The sequence below is a fragment of the Lonchura striata genome, chromosome 14, assembly GCF_046129695.1.
Source record: "Lonchura striata isolate bLonStr1 chromosome 14, bLonStr1.mat, whole genome shotgun sequence".
Classification (NCBI taxonomy): domain Eukaryota; kingdom Metazoa; phylum Chordata; class Aves; order Passeriformes; family Estrildidae; genus Lonchura; species Lonchura striata.
This window is the reverse complement of record NC_134616.1, coordinates 11,481,084-11,503,924: the sequence shown is the minus strand read 5'-3', so window position 1 is coordinate 11,503,924 and position 22,841 is coordinate 11,481,084. Positions and strand designations below refer to the sequence as shown.

Here is a 22,841-nt window from a genome sequence, read left to right as displayed (position 1 = left end):
GAAAATAATGAGTTTCAAAGAGTCCAAAACCACTTAACTATGGGTGGCTGCTTAAAACTAAATTCATGTACAAAAGTCCATAGTAATATTAAAATGCACAGCATGGAAGAACTGATGCCTCAGCCACCCATATTGCTTTCCACCTTTGTAAATAACGGGGTGAAAGTAATGGCTGCCTCACATTGTAATGCTAACCAACAAATTCTTCCTCAACTCCAAGAGCACTAATTCAACACATTTAAAACTACAGTATCTAATCAAGACAAACACAGAAATCCCCTCTGACAGGACTTGCATTCTTCAAAACGTATCACTCCTGGTTCAGATGTCACTGCAGGATGAAGCAGTATTGGTTTTGGAAACTTAGAGCAAATGTATAACTAAGTGATACACTGTGAGGGATCCAGCTAATCATCTTCAGACAGCCCTTGACATCTTGCAGTAGTACAAGAATCTAGGAAGATTCAAACAACAATTCAAAACCTAAGCAAACCAAAGCAAAGAATTTATAAGATAAAGCATTAGGATTTCAGCAACAGACCTTGGGGCTCCCCAGAGCTGAACTGCTGAATCCAACAGTGCATCAAATACTGAGGGCTTTGTAATTATAGGACAACTAACAATGAGGTGTGTACATGTGTGCTCAAACAAGTTCCACTAGCAACACACCATACCTAGGAAATGTGGGGCTTTGCTTTTCATCCTTCCTTTACATAAGGTACATGATGGTCTGCAAGCTTCAGAGGGAATATTTAAAAATCCTCCGGCATGCTTCAGGATTATGCTGTGTTTACCTTGGCTGCAGTGGAAATGAATCACAGTTCCCCAGTTTCATACCAATTCTAAGGACAGATTGCATTAGATCCACATTAACCAGACAACAGCTACTTGCTCAGTCAATTCACAAAATAGCTGTGACAAGTGCAAAAAAAAAAAAACAACTTAGAATTACAGAAAGGTTCTCCAAAGTTGTACCTGCAATAACTACTGGACATAGAAATCTGATCTTTAAATGCCTTCAAACTGAACTTGAAATAATTTGTGACTAGTTAGGATGCATCTGGTTTGGGTACCTGCATCTGAGATCCTCTAGGAACATTAACCAGGTTCATGCTTGGCTAACCAAATCTAACTTGGAAATCTTGCCATCAAGGGAATACCATTCTTTGCTAGGTATGTAAATAGGGAATGTACTCAATGAACTAAAAGCAAGCAAATGCCAAGGAATGACTTCATCTGTCTGGAGCTATCTGGATGGCAGGTGTGGCATTGAGCATTACCTTGAATTTTGGACAGTTGCCTTGTGTAACCTGAGCCAATAGTAAAACTCTGCACCAGCACATTATAGTGGCAGTATTTTGAATTACTTTTGTTCATTTAAGGTTACATTTGTTTATGCAAGTCAAAAACTACCCTTGAAATGTGTCAAAAATTAATCTAGAGCACTGAAACCCTCCTAGAACCTTGCTGAGATAGGGTAAGTGGTTTGATAAGACATGCTTCTCAAACTCTGTTCACATCTTTAGGACAACTCCATTGTATCTCAAGCAAAAACTGTTCACAGGACTAAGAGTGGAAGCATTTTGGGCAGCCTCTGCCCCTTGCAGTGATCACATCCCATTCATTCCCTGTGACAACAGCAGCTACATGGGAACTATTTAAACACAATTTACTCACAACCAGGCTTCCCCACAATGAAGAAAGAACAGAGTATTTGCTGGGTTCACAGTACTGAGCTGTTTATCTACAGTGCATTGTACCTAGAAGAAATGCTGGGCACCTGCTGTTTCCTCAGAGAAAAAATTGTAAAACAGTAAGAAATAATGTTGACAAACTTGAAGTACTGTACAGATATACTGAGACTGGAAGGCAAAGCTGCAAGGAAGCAGGAAAGCTCTAATATGTCAACATACATTTCTCAGCCTTAGGATGCCATCTGGGCAGACCAAAACAGCTTGTTGCACCTGAATGAGGTACACAGAGACACTTTTTGCAGTGGGGATAGTTTTTACTCTGCTTGATTCAAGAATACATCTTTGGCCTTTAACTAGTTGCTTACTTGGATGCCAGCTGTGTCGGGAAAGTTTTATGTGAATTTTGTCACTCCCACTGTCCAGCTCACATCTAGACAGTGACAGCAATCATCACCTTTGCTTACAGCTGTACAAATTAAGAGGTGAAAAGCAGTACAAGTTCAGAACATATTAGTCAGCATCAACTACGTATGAACTGGCAGTGCAAGAGAGAAAACAACCTACACTCACTCAATTTTAAAATCCCACTGAAGCATTACTAGCCTAGCCATTATGCTACATTCCACACCTTAGCTTGTCAACACTAAGTAGCTACTATAGGCAGGATTTGGCTGTAAATAGGAATTCTTTCTATTTTACTAGAGTTTGTCTCTTCTCTGGGGTGCTTTTTTTTTTTCAAAATTGCCAGATAAATGGAAAAAAAATCTGTGCATTAATTCCCCATTCTTGAAAAAATAATGATATGAAAATCTTACACTGTCAGATAGACCAGTCAGTCTGACTCAATACCTGACTGTTAATACAGCTCTGCTCTTTGGTTCCTGCTCACACTACCATCAAAGAAAAAAGATATGAACAATAATTTAATCCATAACCTTTATCCATTATCATCCATAAGCTTAAGTTACCAGAAGTTTGCATATGGTTCAGTCATTTGTGTGCTGGTCTCACAGTTAAAAAAAAAGAATATTTACCTTTTCACCTTTTACTCCACTGCAATCACATTTGGACAAAGATGTACATCCATGGCAAGCCTTTAAAACATAAGGGGAAAAAATTGTTTTTAACTGGCATAAGACTATATGAAGTATTTGATATTGTCACAAAAAGTTAAAAAGTTTGTCTAAAATGTAAACCTATAAAGTTTGTCCACCAGCCATTATACATGTGTTCAGCAGACACAGTTAACTGAAAGTTCAATCACCTTTAACAATACCAATGTTGTAAGTATTTTACATTTTAGATTTCCAAATTTATGCTTAAACAGTACAATGCAACACCTATAGCCAAAAGCACCAACACTTTATAAAACAGGCTCTTCAGCACATCTCCAGCTGAGAAGAGCCCAGTTATGCTTCCCACCAGCAGATGTCAGGTTTTGCACAAGAGTTTAAATCAAGCCTGACGGTTATGAGCACATTTGTGATAGTTATTAGACAAATACTTACTACGTGATTAATTCTTCCCCCCATAGCTCAGTTACTGAGAAAACACATTTAAAAACCTCTATTTCATGCAGCTGCATTCACATACCAGTGCAAAGCTTGACAAACCAGCTACAACAGTCTCTAGCATAAGGTGACAGGCACCCAGATTTCAAGGGGTTCAAAGGAGAGGGATATAGAAGAAGAAAGGATAAGATGACCCAAGTTAAGTAACCCTTCCATATCACATTTGCTTAGATTGTATTCTTCCACCCCCCTTCTAACATGGGATATTCATTAGAGCCCTGTGTTGATCTCAGATTAACAAATTTGTTTACAGAAGTGAGATGTCTAGAATAAATCCTTTTCTTTGGTAGAATTTTTCTACATAATACATATTTCAGACCTCTTCATAGTTAAAAACTATGAGCCGTATTAGAAGATACACTAGCTGACATACTTCAGGGTTCAACTTGCTCTGAGATCAGGTGCAGCACTGTATTAAAAACACAGGGCTAATGCTTTAAAAGTTGGAAAAGCTGAGCATTTGGGGTCATCCCCTTCAGTAATCGACAGAGACCATTATGTAGAAAGTTTCAATCAAGAAACTGGTGGGTATGTCAGATCTGAAATACACCCACATTTGAATTGTAGCCTCCATTACCACAACAGCATTTACAGACACGACCCATCCCTTACCTGGCATTAGGAATGCCCTGGCTCTTAGCCTAAACATACTACTAAGCATCAGTTTGAAAATACAGAAGTAACTTAATTCACTTGGAGCTACAAAATCCCAGGATCTATTCAAGCATGTTGCAAGCAAAAGGCAGAGCTTTGAGATTTAAGTCTAGCAGTGATGCTACATGACATGACCAGAGTGTTTCTCCTGACCTTCCATGTGGCTTTTGTTACCAGTTTCTTGGTGCTATGTATATGAAAACTAAAAATTCTTATTTAACAGGGTTTTATTGAGTCATTCCCTAGAATGAAATTGAATCTTTCCAGCCTGGCTTTCAAAGATCAGGCTGGATGAGCAATGTCCAATGACCTCATGGCTGTTCCTGTTTGGAACAGGATGTTTGGCTAGATGTTCTTCTGATGCCCTTTCAATCCCAGCTATCCTATGAATTTGGAATCTGATCTCTTTCACTTTTAAAAATGGGTTTTAAAAAAGCAAGTTCCTTGTGAAGCAGTGTTAGTATTAATCTCTTTAACAAGGCTTCATTTAAAGGGGATTAACCTTAGTTCCATGCAATATTCCCTTCCCTCACAGTAAAACCTTGCTCACTTTGTGCAGCACTGATTCTGTGTTACAAGGATGGAACAGTGAGAGCAACATGGAAAACCTCTGCTGCCTCCAAGAGGTGGGGGAAGATAACAAACTATATCAGCACATACCAAAACCCACCAAAAACTGTGCTAGAACACACAGCTTAAAATAGTACAAACACCAAAAGCATGATCAATATCCTGCACAAAGAGGAGAATTTATTCAGCCTATGGAACAGAAGAGACTAATTTGCAGCTTCCACAAAATATTTCTAATAGATTTTTTTTCAGTTTTCAGGTACAAGGTTACTGTTGGGATAAACAGGGAGAAAGGGAAGCTGGGAGGGAAAAAGATGATATGAGACCACATGGCCCCTTCACAAAACAAGTCAGAGGTGCACAACGTTGTGAAGGTGAGTTTTCAGACAATTAAGCTCAGGAGTCTCTGCCCTTTGCTACTCTATGTTGAAAGCTGCTTTGTCAGTGCTTACACATCTTTAACTGTGATTCAGCACCAAGACCAAATGAAATAGATCTAATTAATAAAACAAATGAAATAACTTGGTATGGAAGGAATCACTCAAAGCAGGGCAGCTTAGGCAGTGTGCACAGGTCCTTGTTCAGTTGCAGGCTGAATAACTACAGCAGTGGAGATCCCACAGCCCCTTCCTTATGCTGCAACTTGTATCCATTAAAAGTTTCATATACAGAGTTTACAAAAAATGTACTTCTCTCCCTTATCTTGTTTGCACCAAAGTGTTTTGATTTAATCAATGTAGGGGTTCTTTTTAAACCTATGACTGTCTTCCAAAGCAATTTAGATATTCAGACTGGATTTCTTATATTTTGAGTAGGTTCTTAACCTACGTAATTGGCCCGTGTTGGAGAGTCAGGAGTACTCACTGAATGCTTTTTGACAAATGCTTTTTGGTTTTGGATATCCAGTTCAGTTGCATTACTTGCAGGAAGGAAACAGCAGTGAAGGGAAGCTAAAGGCCTGTAATCAGAAAACTTTTCAAATACCCAATGTAATCAAATGGTAGTAAATTTTCGGCATAAATCCAGGGATGATCTATTCACACACAAGCTTATCAAGAAGTACTCCTCCAGCAGAGTCACTTATCTTCCTGTACAAAAGCTGTATTTGGCAGACTGTGCTTCTCATTTGCATTAACTTGTATCTGCACCAAATTAAAGTATTCTTAATTAAACAGTCTGAATATAAAAAAAAAGAGAATCTATATTATCTCAAGATCAATTAATGCCACTTAGAGGTCTTATTGCTGTATAACTTAAAAAAAAAATAAAGTAAAACATGATGGCACAGAGGAGAAAAAAGGCTTAATGACCTGCTCTGAGTGAAAGCTGCCTTATTGTTTAGATTTTTCAGTAATCTCAAGGCCATTTTTTTAAACTAAGCAAAGCAGGCACAAAAATTGCAGTACAGGAGATTGCATATTACATAACAAGTTAGTACAAGTTTGAAAATCACTCAGCAGCCACAAGCTAGAGATTTTGATGTCACAGAATCAGTTGTGTATCTCACATGAATGCTAAGGAAATCTAGGCTCCATACTATGCATAGGAACACTTGGAATTTCTCCTGCACATGAACAATAAGTTATCTACATTTCAATCACACAGAGAAAATGGATGCAATGGCATTCCAAATGCAGAAAAATCTACATTAAGAGTAAGATTTAGATGGTTACCATCTGTACTTTACCCTTAGTAACCAGTTAATCATCACTTGTTCTGAAAATTATGTGACCTCCTGGGTTTCCAGATATGGAAAACTGAATGACTCCAAACCTCAGGGGAACTCCAAGTTACACTTGATGCAGTTGGAAAACCAAGCACAACTCTTGCCTTGTATTATTACCTGGCATCCAGAAGCCTTCAGTAGCAGTTCTGTTCCTGGCTCTGGCCAGTAGGACACACTGTCTCAGGTGACAAAAGATAATAAAAAATATTTTATATAATAGCAAGCTGTAGCTTGACCATAAGGAGCTGGTCACAATCTCCACATCTATCAAAATCTTTTAGTTTTCAACTACTCCAAGATGAATAAGGAATCAAAGCAACTTTTAAGAACTCAAGACAAGCTGCTTAGATTTTCTCCTTACTGTGCTCCTGTTGCCTCCCTGCTCCTGTACCTGTAAAGATGAATGCATTATCACTGCTTATTTCCTATGCTGACTTTTCCATAGCAAGACACAACCAAAGGCTCTAATTAATCTATTCAAGTTTAGCTAATCCTGTCACTGGATTTTCCTGACAGCTTCTACCCATTGAATCTGTGTGTAGAGAACAAGTCTTTTCATTAGTATATAAAAGGAGGGATGGTATTGGTTTACTGGTCAAAGGATAATTCTTCCAGAACAAGCTTGGTCTTTTGTGTATTACATGGACTGAGGAAAACTGCTTTATGCCACCAACAGAACACAGTTTTGTTTGTTTGTTGTTTTTCAGTTTGAAGAAGAAAAGTACATATTCCTACTCCTGGTTTGTTACACTCAGCTCAGTGAAATGAATAGCCTAAGTCATCCTCAAAATGTGCTGTGGTTAAAAGCTTTTTCAAGCTGCTCTTGTTCATGACTTAGGGTTGGTAGAAGACAATTTTCACAGTAGGGGCTGCAATTACCTGTTAGACATCTGTGAAAGATATTCTTAGAATAAAGCTAATACACAGTGAACAAATGCTTAATGCTATTAAACATCACCCTCTGCTTTCAAATATGACACTTTACCAATTGTCAGCATAAGTTCAGCATCGGAAAAAAAAAGGAGCATAAATACTGAATAATTCTATCAATCATAAAGACTGACTGTTGTTCACTCTGATACAGCAAAGCATCAGTTACAAATGCCTTTGCTCTAAGAGGATGGCTTAAGTAATCTTCCTGCTGTAACCATGCAAAAGCCACAAACTCAATTATTCATACCTTTATTTATAATGCAAATAAATTCAGCCTTTCAATTCCAAGCAAAGATTAAGCTTTTTTTTGGTGGTGATCTTGAAGAGTATCCTCATATTCATTAGCTTGTCAAGATCTGTGTAACAAAACACCTGTGCAGTTTTCTAGCTAAGGATTTACTGCTCCTCCAAGTCAAAGATTTCACCATGTATCTTCAGCAAGCTGATTTTCCCTTCACTTGCCTGGACAGAAATATAACCAACAAACAAAAGGTTTTGTGGGGATTTGACAAGCAGAGTTAAAGCACCTATTGTGAGTTCTAATTATGATTTCACATCCGTGCTCTTTAGGCTTAAGCAGGAGTACAAATTTGAAGATAATTTATTATTAATATATCTGTGTGAAGTCAGCTATGGCAGCAAAGTCATCACAGGTGTCTAATCCAAATGGCCATCCTTTTCTCACTAAAGTGGTGAATTTATGGGCAGTAACATTGCTAAAGCAGAATATGACTGAAATGCTTTTACATGCCCTTCTAAGGAATTGTTTCCCTCAGTCTACCCAAAGATGTGAAAAGAATATCATGGTCTACATTGTAAGAGTCAAAATATGTTTGCAGAAGTGCTTGGCAATTTTTTTTTTAACTAAGGGAACTTCTGGCATGCAATTTCATCTGTTGCACCTCAAGGCACTATCTTTCTTTGAAATCTGTACAATATAAGACCTGTTCAGACTGGCAGAGTTTTAGTTGTACTAGCTACAGTTCTGCCCAGAGTGAATGAGAACACAAGAGGCAGGTTAAAAACCATTCTCAAGCACCTGATGATAAAAACCCCCTCTTTCCTCTGAAGGGGTAGCACTATGTGCTTATTTTTTAGATACATGAATAGCTATTAATAATAACATGGAACTACTCTAAGTGATCTAGTTATCACTAAGTGATCTAGTTAAGTCTAGTTATCACACCCCACATGAATGGTCTGATTAACTGGAAAATTTAAGAACTAATAAATTCTCTTAGAATACAGTTACTACAAATTGGTTGGGATTAGTGGTGTACTTAGAAAAACCCTAAAATTATAAGCTAGAAAAGCTTGGCATAACTACCTTCAGAATATGCAAAAATTGAAACAAGTTCGTCTGTGTTAAAAACATTTTGTGCTACAAGAAATGGACAGGAGCTCTTATCTAAAGAGGATTGAACTTTTCTGCCTGTACCTTGTACTGAAACAATATGGAATTTATTGCTTTAAACTTAACTATTATGGTTCTTTAACATACAGTTTTTCATAAAGAATATCTTTCACAGAAGCTTCTAGTTAAAATAATGGCAATATTTGCAGCAACAGATCTTCCCATAGACCAGTCTAACTACAGGCAACTTTTGGAGCCAAGGACTCTTTACTGAATGAACACCCCAAAACTTGAACAACTTTGATTAATTCCCAGACTGCAACTACTCACCCATTCAGGACAGGAGGTATCAAAATGTGACAATTTCTCTGTATCTGACCCCTGAACCAGAAGACAAAGTAGAAGAGCCCAGCTGGGCATCTAACTCTTTACCCCCTTTCTCAATACTTGGGTTTAAGAAGGCTGAGGCTGATAACTCTTCAGAACATGAAGAAACATTAGGCAGAAACTTGAAGTACAATGTTTAAGGAACAGTTAGCCTTTACAACTCACAGTAGTTCACTCCTACTTTCTACACAGTCTTCCATCTTCAAAAATGATTGTTGCCCTCTGCTTTAAGGGGCACTGCCAGCCTTGCACTCAAGTGTAGGTGAGGAAAAGGACATGGACAGTTCTCACCACTTCTGAAAACCCTAAGGTTTCTGCAGTCTATTAGTCTTACAACACAGAATGGGCTTCAGTACAGTATATTTTACTGAATGAGACACAGAAAGTAAAATAATCAGATAAGCTCCCTTGCCCTTCTCACAAGCATATCAAAGCTACAATTGAAGAGACCTGAGAGGCCAAATACTTCTGGCCTAATGAACATGAATTTCCAGGCAGCTCCACATCAGACTGTATGAATTGGAAAAAAATTCCTTTAACAGCAACTTTGAAGTGCTATCTTTATGCTGCCACCCAGAGGCAGCATCTTACAAAGCATCTATGTTTAGATTTGGCAGGTACACCTCTTGGTAAACATGCAAGCTAAGAGCACTAAACCAGAATGTAAACTACCAGGTGGCCTTCTCAACCCACTCCATCTCCACATTAATGAACTGACAGATGCCAAACACCACATTCATTTCCTTCAGCAAGCACTGCAGCTGCATTAACCTCTAAATATTCAGCATATCTAGAGAAACATCCTAAACAAAGTAACTCTGGTTGGCTTTGCAGTTTGGGAATGCATAAATTTCATACCACCTCTGCAGGCAGTCTACACTGCTCATTTCAGTTCTAAATGCTGAACTCTGAATGCAAGCCATCTTCTAACTTTTATACAGACTATAAGTGAACCCCTAAACAAGTAAATTAGAGGAATGGTTAGTTTTAAGCATGCCTCCATCGCTACACATCTCACACCATCCCTGAGACACCCACATGGAGCACCTGGCAGTCAGTCAGTGGCAGGATACAGTAAGCCACTTGACTTTTCAGGAAGTCTCAATTTTACTTTTATTTTACACACAAGTCTCTAATCACCAGCCTCTTGGGCCTTCCTGATTTTTTCCAGCTGCAAATAAGAAGTGCCATATGGTACTCATTACAGGTTAAGATTTAGTAGTCATTTAGGACCTTTCCCATGTGACAGGTGTTAAGATGTTGCCACTTTCTATAACCATGTCCAAATGTAACACAAACCTAGACCAAACGGTCAGTTAGGCTTCTAAGTCTCAGATATGCTTGCAAGCCAAGTATTGCACACTCATAGCACCAGTCATTCTGGCACTCTGCTTTTACTCCTTTCCCAGTTAAAGAAATGGAATAAAGACACAACCATTCCCTGGAAAATGTCCTGTTCCTCACCCTTGTCCATATAACATGCAATAGAAGAAGCTTCAGTTCCAGAGTCCTGTTAACAGAGGTCAGACATTTGTCACTGACAACTGCACTTTCAGGTGTCAAGAGCATGAAGCAGACCTCACAAGAACAGAAACCCATTTCTTCCTTGGAGAAAGGAGGCAAAATAGAATAGCATTTCAGATTAATCTAACTCCATTCTGGTCTATTTTGAAACTACCAAGAGCACTAAGTTAATACCAAAGATTAAGCAAATATACATGCTAAAAAGAATAGAGGCTGTGCAGAGTGATATTGCACTGAGATGTTATCTGAAGAAGTCCACACCCTCTTAACTGCCAGAACAAGACCTAACTCACTTTAAGGCTTGGTGGGTGTCTGGGGGATTTTTTTTATTTGTGGTGGAGGTGATTATCAGCTCTATTCTCCTTCAGTTCTTGGACCAAGTATCATAGCTTCAAGGTTCTTCTAGTTTGAGCTGTTTTATCATTTGTTTATGCCTGTGGCAGCAGCACACTATGTGTGCACTTTAACACCTGAAGAGAGCACTACAGGCAGCACTTTCTCTGTGGTGCTCAATGCTAACAGGGAGCTACTCTCCAGCCCCAGGTAATCAGTTTAAAAAGGGGCACTGAAGAGGGCCTAGCTAAACAAAGAAGCAATGAAGACCAAACAATTCTCCTAACCCGGCAAGTCAGAGGCACTCGTAAAAGAATGGAACATCAGGATCTGAGGAGATGGGAGACCCTTTTATCCACATGGGTTCAGAAATCCTTAAAGCTGATAAAAGTTGAATATTTAGTGAGAGGTCTCAGATGCCTGTCCAGAAACTCACACGTTGAACTTCAGCAGAAATGGAGTACCCTCAGTGTCAGCCTCTCAAGTTCATTCACTTAAGCACTGGTTATGTGCTATAGCAGCAGGTTAGGGCTCCTTAGAGCACCTGCCACTTCAAGTGAGGTACTTCTGTGCAAAATGCACCTTCCTATAAAGGAGTGACCTTATGGTGAATGGAGAATCACAACAGTAATTTCCCAGACTATCTTACAGGGAAAAAACCAAAAGGGGGCCTGAATGTATTTTATTGCCTTTAAATTGCTGTAAGATAGCCCCAAGCTAGTGCTAGTAGAACATTCTATCTAGCACATGCAGATCTTGGAATTTGATACTCAACTTTGATTAGAAGAAAAAGATTCCACTCCCTTACACCAGAGAAATTACATCTAGAGGCTACAAATTACATTATCCTGAGAATCATTGCATTCAGATTGCACTGATCATCATGAAACAGAAGGCAAGTCTCAGGAATTAAGTCACATTTTTCAGAGATTTGCTACATTAAAAAAAATTGAACCCATGCAATGAAGTAGTTGAAAGGGCCATAGATTATATCTTTAAATAAAACATTAAAAAGCCAACAAAATTTTGAAAGCATTAACACTGTATCAATTACAGGACAGGCAAAAGTAAACTCATCAGTGCTAGAGAAAGAAGGTACAGAGGGACAGGAAAGACACTGTATTTTTGTTTCAGAGGGAAACAAAAGGGGAGGGAGGAAATCTTCAGTAGCAGCACTGAGCTTCTCACTTCAATACTTGTAAATTTACATTATTGCTTTTGTCAGCAATTGATTTTATTCAGAGTCACATTCTGGGGGCTCCCCAGTAGCAAGTTGACAATATGCAACCTGAATTATCTCCTTGCAGTGATTCTCTGACCAGGTCCGAGGATGTCGGTGAGCTGTCTTCCTTGCAACATCACACTAAAATACTGTCAGTTTTAAAAAGGGTGGAGGTGGGGGCAGGTAAGCAAGGAGAGATCACATATGGTTCCAACACCCCAGCACAATAATTAAAAGTAAGGAGAGCCATTCATAAGAAACAGCATTCGAGTATTATTAAAACTTGAGATGCAGTTCAATCTGAAGCTTGGCAGGAGTAAGAAACAGCCCCTGGCACTTGTACTCACTCCAAAATAAAGTCACTTTCTCTAAGGGAAAGTATTCCCTCAGGCATCCCATTTTAGGGAGTATACCGACTTCCACAAGTGCTATTTGCAGCCAAACATATGAAAAGAAAATAACCTGCTTCAAGTTTGACACATGCTCTGCATCCCACAGTAATCAGTAAGTTAACTGCAAATTTTGAATTAGGAGCTTTCCCACCAAGTTTTAACATTATTCCTACAATAAGCAAGGTTTGGAATAGAAGATAGTGTTTCAAGGTCCTTTTAGACTGCAACTATTTGAGCAATAAACAGAAATTCAAAGTCAGCAAGAGGTCACCAAATCTAGATTCCAGAACAGAAGGATTATGCTTCCAGCCTAAATTTTACTATGATCCTACAATAAATTAGCTTGGAACATCACCTCTTCTTAATTTTGTTATCTACACCTAAGTAAAACTTTCAGGATGTTAAATCCAACAATACTTTTGTGGTGGGTGCCATGTGCCCCCAAGTTCCACTATTATTCCTTACCTGGACAGGAAAGAAAAAACATAGCAAAAGGTTCCTGAGCCAAGACAAGCATATGGAGAGATAATTCAGCAATTAGCATCACAAGTAAAACAGACTCAGAGAAATAAATTGTATTACCAACTGAAAGTCAGCGTAGGGTAATGAGAAATACAAAAAAAAAAGGACCTTCCAACACCTTGCTCCTGCCATACTTCTTCCCAGGTTAACTTCGCTTTCAATTTCTTCACTCCTACCCCCCAGCAGAACAGGAGGATTGGGAATGAGGGTTCTGGTAAGTTTGTTACACCTTGTCTCTTCATTATCAGTTTCTAATGATTTCCTTCAGAAAATTCATCTTTACACTTTAAATATTCACGTTCTGTATTGATTCTTTTAGCAACTGACACTACACTCCTGAACACCACCAGAAAGCTTAAGGTCATCCTTGTTGCTTTAAGTAATTTTCTACCAAAATGATCAGCATATTCAGAGTCACAGAGTAAGCCGAGTTGGAAGGGACCCTCAAGAATCACAAAGTCCAGCTCCTGACCATGCTTAGCACCATTCCCAAGAATCACACCATGTGCCCTTTTCTTACCTCCTCTTTCTGCTATCAAGACAAAAATAGCTACTGAAAAGCTTACACTACAATTTAGAAAAATACATCCCAGATTAATGAGCTTGTTATGTTAAACACATCTGCTTAGTCCAACTGTTTAAAAATACAGGAAAAAAAAAGTACTACTATTTCCATTATATTTCTATAACAGACCATGCTCTTCCACCACAATTACTTTTGCAGCATATCTGCAATCTAAGGTTCTTTAAAGAGGCCTGTTTCATTACTCTGATTTTTGGGTACAGTATACCCATGTCCTGAAAATACACATTTCCTGAGCATGACTAGACCTGCCAACAAGCATCTTCTCATCCAAGCATGAAGAAGTTTTCTAGGTTTACTTAGGATACAAAAATTCATATATTAGATAGAGATGTTTTAACACTTTATTATTGCCACTGCTTTAAGAATATTAAAGATTCTAGAACAGAAAAATTACTTTCTGCTGATACAGGAGTGTCATTCATTCTATTGCCAAGAGGTTTCCATCAGCATTCTGGCTCAGAAACGAAATAAAATTATGTATATACTCTTCCTTCAATCAGAATTAAAAAATCATTTCCACCCAGACAAATACCAACTTCTGCATGGATGTTTTCACTGTGTATCTGGGCAGACTCTGGGCACAGCCTTCTAGCAAATTTCATGGCACTACCTTCCCCATTAGAAAAGGTCCCAAATGAATATTGGAAGTTAAACTACCAAAATTAAACACACTCAAGCTTTGCAACTTACAGAATCACAGAATGAACTAGGTTGGAAAACACCTTTAAGATCATCTAGTCCAACCCATGATCTACCTAGCACCTCACCATCAACTAAACCACAGCACTGAGTGCCGTGTCCAGTCTTTTTTTAAACACCTCCAGGGCAGATGATTCCATTGCCCAGTTATTCTTTCAGTGAAGAATTTCTTTCTAACATCTAACCTAAACTTCCCTTGGTGCAGTTTCAGCCTGTGTCCTCTCGTTCTGTCAGTTGTTGCCTGCAAGAAGAGACTGAGCCCCACCTGACTACAGCCACCTTTCAGGTAGAGAGTGATAAGGTCACCCCTGAGTCTCCTTTTCTCCAGGCTAACTTCTCATTCTCTCTAGATTTTCTCCTTATTATTTTAAATATTGCTAAATTCTTAAGTCACTAAATAAGTAATGGTTTTGCAGAAATCTCAATTTTTTTTCCCCTCATTTCTGATAACACAGTGAACTTATGAAAAGAGATGGCAAGGTCAAATATAAATTCTCATTTCTCAGCGCAGAAGCTTCCTTTTCCATCTGAATAGCTTTGCCCTTTAGGGTTGAATATACAACAGAAGTGTTCTAACTAATTCAGAACAAGTATTTTCTATTATGAAGTCAATTCCTATTGTCTGAATGACAGCTAGAAATTACCTTTCAGAAAAAATGGTTTCTGCTGTCTTTCTGTGTGACAGGTTGGTTCTAAGTAAGTCGACTCAAAAAAACCCACTGCCTCATAAAAAGGATTATTTTAAAAAGATTTTAAAGCTGAGTTCATAAGCTCCTTCACCCAAACATTTTTTTCAGTGGCATTTCTTGTCAGAACATCACAATTTCTAGGAGCTGCAGACTTGTCTAGCCTTGCCTGCAAGTCACATTAGTTTTCATGGCTTTAAGTAAAGCGATTTAATTGTGGGTTTTAATAATTGCTACTTTAATTCAAGATGTAGAAAGAATGCAGTTCATGGTTCAGGGTGGTCATTTTCTTCCTTTCTATCAGATTCCCGGGGCATTTAAGTGCATAAAGAGAAAAGTTTGCTTTTGAAGAACTGATGATACATTTAACAGGTACAGACTAATGCTAGAGAGAAATATATTTATGACTCGCGAAACAAAATCTTTCCTAAGGAAGGAAGACAAGTTTCCATTGCTAACATGGTGAATTACAAAAAATCAGCTATAACTGCAGAATTAATGGTTGCCTAAGCTTCACAGCTTTATGTAATTAATAACTAATGCTTGCTGTATTTTCACACAGAATGCAGGAGTTGGAGTAGATAGGAACCAGAACAGACAGAAATAAAACTAACTATTCTGAATATACTGTAGGTTTTTGATATGTGCAGAGTACTGGAGAAATACAGGTAAGTCCAGTATATATCATCACTTCTTATTTCCCCTAACTACTTTTAAGTAGTACAAGGATTCCAAGTCACAAGTTTTGCATCATGCTGCTTATACTATAATACAAATTAAGTTACTACTTCATACAAATTAAGGCTTATCAGTCATATCTTTCTAGATTAAGACAGAAAAGTAGAAATCTCCTACTATAAGAAAAGCATGAAGGAGCTGGTAATAGGAAAATAAGACTGCCAGCCTACAGCACTGCAGGCAAGCAAAAAAACACAGTACCCATTGGTAACTGATTCTTCCAAACATCCAGCTAATTACTTGAAACAGCATTCAAAACTCATCACTATTACAAGGGCTCAGTACAATTTCTCTCAGTACAAATGTTGTAGTTTACTTAACTTTAGCACTATAGTTGCCAGATAAAGACAAAATTTTATACTTTGCATAATAAAGTTCTATGTTTTTGTCCAGCCTGGTAACCATATAAAGACAGTCAACTTGAAAAATAAGATAGAAAGGAACATGTGCATAGTTCTGTTTCATTTTCTGTACAAAAGTACTAAGCTATTGTGACTTCTGTCACTTACAGCAGTAGTTCCTAAAACAAGCTGAGCTGAAGAGTCTCTATGAAGCTTTATCTTTCCAGTGAATGGTTCTGAAGCCATTCCACTGCAGCTCTGGATATTTGCCATGGCTCTCAGGTGAGTCTGTGCAGAAACAGCACCAAATAGACCTGCCAAACCTCTATTTCTTCTACCAGAGCCAATGAGGTGACCTTATCTATTGGAACTAGGTCTCCAAATACAACAGCAGGACAGACAACTACTGCAGTAGAGAAAGAGATGTCAGGAGATTAAAGTCTTGATTTTTTACCAGTGAACCACATCAACAGCAACCAAGGATTTCCTCCATGCTCATTGCTCCTCCTGGAGAAGGGGTCTGCCACATCAGACCTCAGGAGCAACCAAAGGTTGTGGAAGTCTGGTTTCTAAAGGCATCTAAATTCTCTAGGAAGCAGTACAGCATAAATATTTTTATCTAAATTAATGGTGTTGAATAAACACACTTTCCAACATGTTTAATGCCTTTCAGCAGAAAAGCCTGACAGATACAGACACTGGCAAAAAGACTTACTAACCTGTGTTAGCATTCACTGTATTCACTTCAGGGAAGTGAATAAGCCTTGGCTTATGTTGAGGAAAGAGAGGGAAAAGCAGGATTTCAGCAGAGCTGCAGCAGCAAAGCTTATCTAGTATGCACTGGCATCATGTTAGACTAGAGCAGGGCAGTTCTGCAGGTCTAGCTAAACCTCAATGAAACAAATCATTCTGTAGATAATAAACTAAACCAAAAGTAAAACAGCAGTGTCTTGTACACATATGCCTTTTACAGTGCTAGGAGAGAGAAGAGATTGAAATTCAACTCTGATATTTTAACTCTCTGTAGAGATTAGGTAAAAGAAACAAAATACAGATGAGAGACTAAACTATTTCCCTTGCCCTCCAAAGGGAGGGAACAAAGAAATCCAACAACAGAGCTGCAATAACCAAGAGCCTTCAAGTGAGCTGAAATCCATAGCTTTAAAGCCCCTTTCTTTCCAACTCCTAACACACACTCCTCAAGTAAAAAAATAATCCCAAACCAAAACCCCTAAACACTGTCTATATTGCCATTACAATTTCTCTTCTGTTCCATTATAACATATACACATACAAACACATTGAATAATGCACATACAAACACATTTAATAATACACATAAAAACACACACTTCATAAGACACCTTTACAAAAGTAGAAGACAAAATTAAAATTCTGAATGCTATATGCTGACAAGAGATTATTTATTAACTAGTAGAAACTAAATTTAAAAAAAAAAACAGATACCTTGCAATCTGCAATTTAACTCAATGAATTATGATTAACTCTTAATTACTGGATATGAAAATTGTCTTAACAGAAAGTACACCTAGGAGCACAACTGTACTTCCACAAAATTTTAGACTTTTAGGATAATTCAAGCTGGAAGGAGCCTTGGGTTTATTTAGTCCAGTCTCCTACTCAAACGTGTAAAAAGAGAGGCAGGGTTTCATAACTAGGAATCACACAATATCAGTCTTTTTGAAGCAGACTGACGGTATGTCTCCTAATACATTAGTTTCAGCATCATGCCTTCTGGAAGAAGGGAGAGTAAAGGATTAACAGGCTTCAGCTACAATGTAAAACTTGTAATGCAGCTTTGCAATTATCTAATTGCCTTTCATTCATCTCTCTTAAAATTAAGATCACATCCTGCAGTCTTTGCTTCTCACAGTGTCTCACAAGTTGTCCAAGAAATACTTAAGCTCTGCAAGAAAGACTCAGTCAATTGCAAAGCAATTTTTAAAAAATAAGCAATAGATTTCTTTTTATAAATAGGACCCTTTTCATCTCAGCTAGGTTTATTCTGATGACAATTTCACATCACATTGAAACTTTTTCTCCCCACTTAGCAACTACATACCCAAGATGCTCAGCACATTGCCTTTTTTTTCAGACACTGTACTGTACCAATGATATTTAATAAGGTTTAATTGCACTGCAAGCCTTTCAGGGGAGGGTAGAGAACACTGCTTAGTGATCATTAAAACTGCATCAGTACTCTATATTTTGAACAAGTTTTATTTCAGGTACTCTTGAGAATAGATGGTTTACAGCACTAAAAATTCTGCAGTCAACACCAGATTGCCAAACACTGCATTGAGCAGGAACTTCAAAGCACCCCAGTGGTTTTTAATGTCACTGACTCCACACAGCATTATGAAACAGGCAAGCAAGAAGTGTTTTAATTTTGTCTGGTATTATCACCGCTGGCAGAGGCTACTTTCTATTCAGTGCATTTGTGCAATACCATTCCTAGAACATGCACCTGAGCATTGCCTGGCTATCTTGTTCTGGGGTGATCAGTGGACTGTTTGCACAATTGGAAAAGGAAGCTTTCTCATCTCAGTGAAAGAAAGGTAAAAATGCACAATGCATCTTCACTGCATGTGCAAAACACGTTCTTCCTCGTACTTTGCTCCAGACTGAAAATATGCACATTAGATTTGCTGGGATGCCCTTCATGATTTCAGTAGTTTTATAATACAGAAAAGTTTGCACATGTTCTAGTAAACCCAACAACAGCTAATTGCATTACAGTAAGCATCATCGCTTATTCATAGTAGGAAAAAAATCACTGCATAAATTTACATTTCCTATTAAATAAATTAACTAATTTTGTCTTAGGAAAATTTCCCTTTCTACTTTAAGAAAGGTAACTAATAATTGGTTCCAATGCATACATTATTCATTCATGACCAGGAAAATGAAAGCCTAGGAAGTCCCACTGAAATATCATTCTATTTCCATCATGTGGAAAAAATGAAAACAATACATAGTGATTTTATATAAGATTCTGTTATGGTCTAAATTGTTCTTACATCCTGCTTCATTCAGGATTCCTTGGATATGGCAACATTTTAGTACATGCTAGAACAGAACTTGAGATATAATTTCTACTATATATCTTCAACTAAAAGCCATGGAAAAGTTCAAAACCAAAACACATGACATGATAAGTTGCAAGCAGGAGGCCTTCAGCCTTGATGTTATGAAACCCATCTTGTGCATGACTAATCAAGACACATCTACAGAATTTCAGGATTAAATACCTTCTGAATCCTAAAAGCCAGCTTCCACTACTTTCTGCTTTTACAGACCTAGCTTTTGTAACTAGAAAGAGCCACTGCCAGTTATGAAATGGAAAATAAAAACAACCACCACCATGATAAAATAATTAGAACAAACAAGAAACACAGATGACCATCAAATTAACTGTATTGATCATGTACATTGTAATTACTGACATGGCAGCATGTATTTTTACATATGGCAACCTCTGAAAGGAAAAAAGAAATCTCAACTAACTTGGAGAACTTTCACAAATAATAATTATTTCTCTAAACACAAGTTATATCCAACTTACCAGCTTGCCTTACCATATTTGAACAACTCTTTTCAATCCTATACTTTTAGTCAAAGTGGAATTATAATGGAAGGCAAAGAAAAAAGACATTGCAGACACTACTCAATTTTTACTAACATTTAGGCTGACAAAGACTATTTACACTTTAAAAATCTAGGCCTTAGCCATGAGGGAATTTTTTCCAATATAAGCCAATTATCAGTCACTAACTTCTAGTGAGTTTCATAGACAGCACAACTGAAGAATCTAGTCCATCTATGTTCTCTAATTAAACAGATTTCCCTGTCACAGCTTGCAATCACTTTTCTATAACACAGTGCAAGTGTAAACCTGCCAGGAGAAGAAAAAAATTCTGCTTATAAAAGATTGGCTTATATACATGTATGTGGATTTATATTAAAACTAGCAAGGCAGTTAAGCAGTGATTGAAATTGTCCATTGGAAAAAGCCCTCTGCTGAAAGCATACAAATACGCACTTTTAAAAAATACTCTAACTTCACTAATTGATGAAACCATCTTCCATCTCATTCATTCACCCATTCAAAAGAAAACACATTTTCAAATTCCCAGTTACTTTTACACCATTCATCAGTAGTTGCATGCCTCACTCTACATCAACAATGAGGCTGCACGTGAGTGCAAAGCATGATCCATATGCTGCTCATCAAGTGTAGACTGTGGGCTGTGAAAACCCAGCAATAAAATTTAAACAGTGAAATCCATCCCTACTTCACTATGAAATGTTGGTTTGGATTTTTTTAATAAATCACAAGGATTTCTGTGTGATGGGCACAGGCAGATGATTCTTAACTATGTTCTCTCACTTAGTAACTGATCACATAGCAATACACACTATTACAACAATCTGGAACACAGAATATACACATTTTTTTATTGGAAATGTGAATTATGATATTGAATAACAATTTCAGGTATTATTTTAATAAGGACACCAGAATGATTTGAAGTCATTTGACCAAATTTGTCCTTTTGGGAGGATGATTCTGACACAGGGTCCCAAAACAAAATTCACAGGAGAGACTGTATGTATCAAACATACTGCTGCAGCATCTACTCAACCCTTTCTGACAATGGGTAGAATAAATTACTGATACCCATTAACAAGCAATATTTAGCGTTATGACAGGAAACTTAAAACACCATCATCAGAACACCAAAGTACTGAGAAACCATTAGAAAAAAACATATTACAAAAGACCAGCGGGATTTATGTAGTGTGGAACAGAGACATCTCTCTCTTTTCCCCGCCCCCACTTAGCCCTTGGGTCTTCAGTTTATCTTATCTCACTGCAAATCCTAAAAGAGAGGCTGCAGCACAAGGTGGTGTTAAGAACCAGAAATTCTACCACTGGTTTTGCTCCCTTCTTCATTTCTCCCAAGGCAGGGGACTGCCTATAAGGTCACCACAGGTCCCTTCCCACACCCCACAAATTCACAGTAATTGCACACACAGAACTCTGCTTGGACACTTTCCTGAAGAAAGAAAAGGGCCACATTTATACACGCAAATATCCCTATCTTCAACCCCTACCTGCTAAAACAGTGAGGTCCTGTAGGTGGGACTGCCTGGGTCCTTCTTTGGGGTGGGGGCATTGGCAGGCAGGCTGGGCTGAGGCCTCACTGAGCAGAGCACCAGGACCAGTGGCACAGACAACGCGGAGCCGAGCAGCTCCGTATCAGTGAGCACTGCTGGCACACCAGTATCACTTACACTTGGGTTCCCACCTGGGCACAGTAAGGAGGGGTGGAAGAGGAAGGAAGTATATTATGGCTGGTCTTTGCTTTTTCAGAGAGTAGATGAAAGGTCTACAAAGTTTCACTGTAAAGGAATGCACTTCAAAGGAGAGTTCAGGACAAATAAGATTTTGTCAGCACTAACTACAGAATTGAAGGGGGGAAGTAGCAGAATTATACTCTGCACCTATTACCATAGCACATTATGACTTTTCAACTAGAAAGGAACCCTAAACAACAGAAATCTAGATTTTTTTTTCACTTTCCAAGTAAACTTAAAAAAAATGTTAAGAAAGTACATAGATTATAAAATCTGAAATTAATGCAGGTTAAAGTGGAAACCTCTTTAGATCATTTTACCACTTGTTAACAGCTAGAGGTCTTAGTCAAATAGCCTGAAACCTGAAGCTAGCGATCACCTCTGCCACCTCTCAGTCCCACGGCCCTGCCACTCCAGGGAAGCCGGGCAGCATCCCTTTTCCAAACACAAAGTCTCCTCCAGGCCGCCTCCCGTCCGCTCTCTACTACACCGCACACATTTACCATCGCCGCTAGCACTTCCACTCGAGTTTTAAGAAAGCAGAAATACAACCCTCGAGAAAACCAAGTCCCAGTGCGAGGCACAGTCCTCCGACGAGCCATGCCCACATGGCTCCATCTCCCTGCCACATCCAAGCGTTACTCACGGCTGCAGGTGATGGCTCAGCGGCAAGAGCTCAGACACCTCTTCACGGAGTTCTTTGGGGGGGAAAAGGCGGGGGGGGGAAATCTTTCCTCCTTTGTCCTGGAGGAACAGCGGGTTCAGAGCCCACACTAAGCCCTCCCGGGCTTCCCCCGCCTCGCACTCCCTCCTCCCCGGAGCAGCCGGCGAACCCAGACGCGCGGGCGGCCCGCCGGGAGCGGTCCGGTCCGACGGGGCAGCACCGCGGGGCTCGGCCCGGGAGCCCCAACACCGGCGGGAGCCGGGGAGACCCTCCCGCGGCCCAGCCCCGCCGACCCCCGCCCGCGCAAGAAGCCAGCGAGCTCCTGTCAGGGGAATGCCACCTTCAGCCACGCCAGCCCTCAAGGGGCTCCAAAGCCCCCCGCGAGGCTCCACACCGCGCCCGGCACGGACCGCGGCGCCCGAGGAGAAGGAGGGCGCCCAAGGAGAAGAAGGAGGGCGCCCCGCACTCACCGCCGCCGCCGCCTCCTGCGGCCCCCAGCACCCCAGCAGCAGCGCCAGGCAGCCGGCGGCCAGGCTGCAGCTCCAGCGCCGCGGCTCCATCCTGCTCAGGAGCTCCGGGGCCGGCCCAGCGGCGCGGGCATAGCCCGGCGGGGCAGCGCGGCTCCTGCAGGCGGCTCGCACCGGCCGCCCCGACGCCAGCGCCCGCCCCTCTGCCGCGCTCCCCCGCTCCTCCTGGCTCAAGTCCTCCCGGGACTACAGTATTCCTCCGCTCCGGGGGCGGGCGGTGCGGGGCACGCTGCTACCGCCCCTCTCCGAGGAGGCCACGATCCCCCCCACCCTTCCCTCGGGCGCCGCGGTTTTGTCGGCTCGAAGAGCGGGCGCCGCCTCTCCCCGCCCCGCACC

The 22,841-nt window shown here is 39.7% G+C and overlaps 1 protein-coding gene across 1 annotated transcript in view; it reads right to left on the bottom strand.

Moving 5' to 3' along the window:
• COL4A5 (collagen type IV alpha 5 chain) overlaps nucleotides 1-22,561 on the bottom strand; it is a 71,372-nt gene extending 48,811 nt beyond the window's left edge. The window contains exons 1-2 of the mRNA XM_021547744.3: nucleotides 22,449-22,561; nucleotides 2,729-2,788 (exon numbers count right to left, since the gene is read on the bottom strand). Coding sequence (XP_021403419.1) covers nucleotides 2,729-2,788; nucleotides 22,449-22,538 — 150 coding nt within the window. The 5' untranslated portion in view covers nucleotides 22,539-22,561. The remainder of the gene's footprint in view (nucleotides 1-2,728; nucleotides 2,789-22,448) is intronic.
• Between the last annotated feature and the right edge of the window lie 280 nt (nucleotides 22,562-22,841).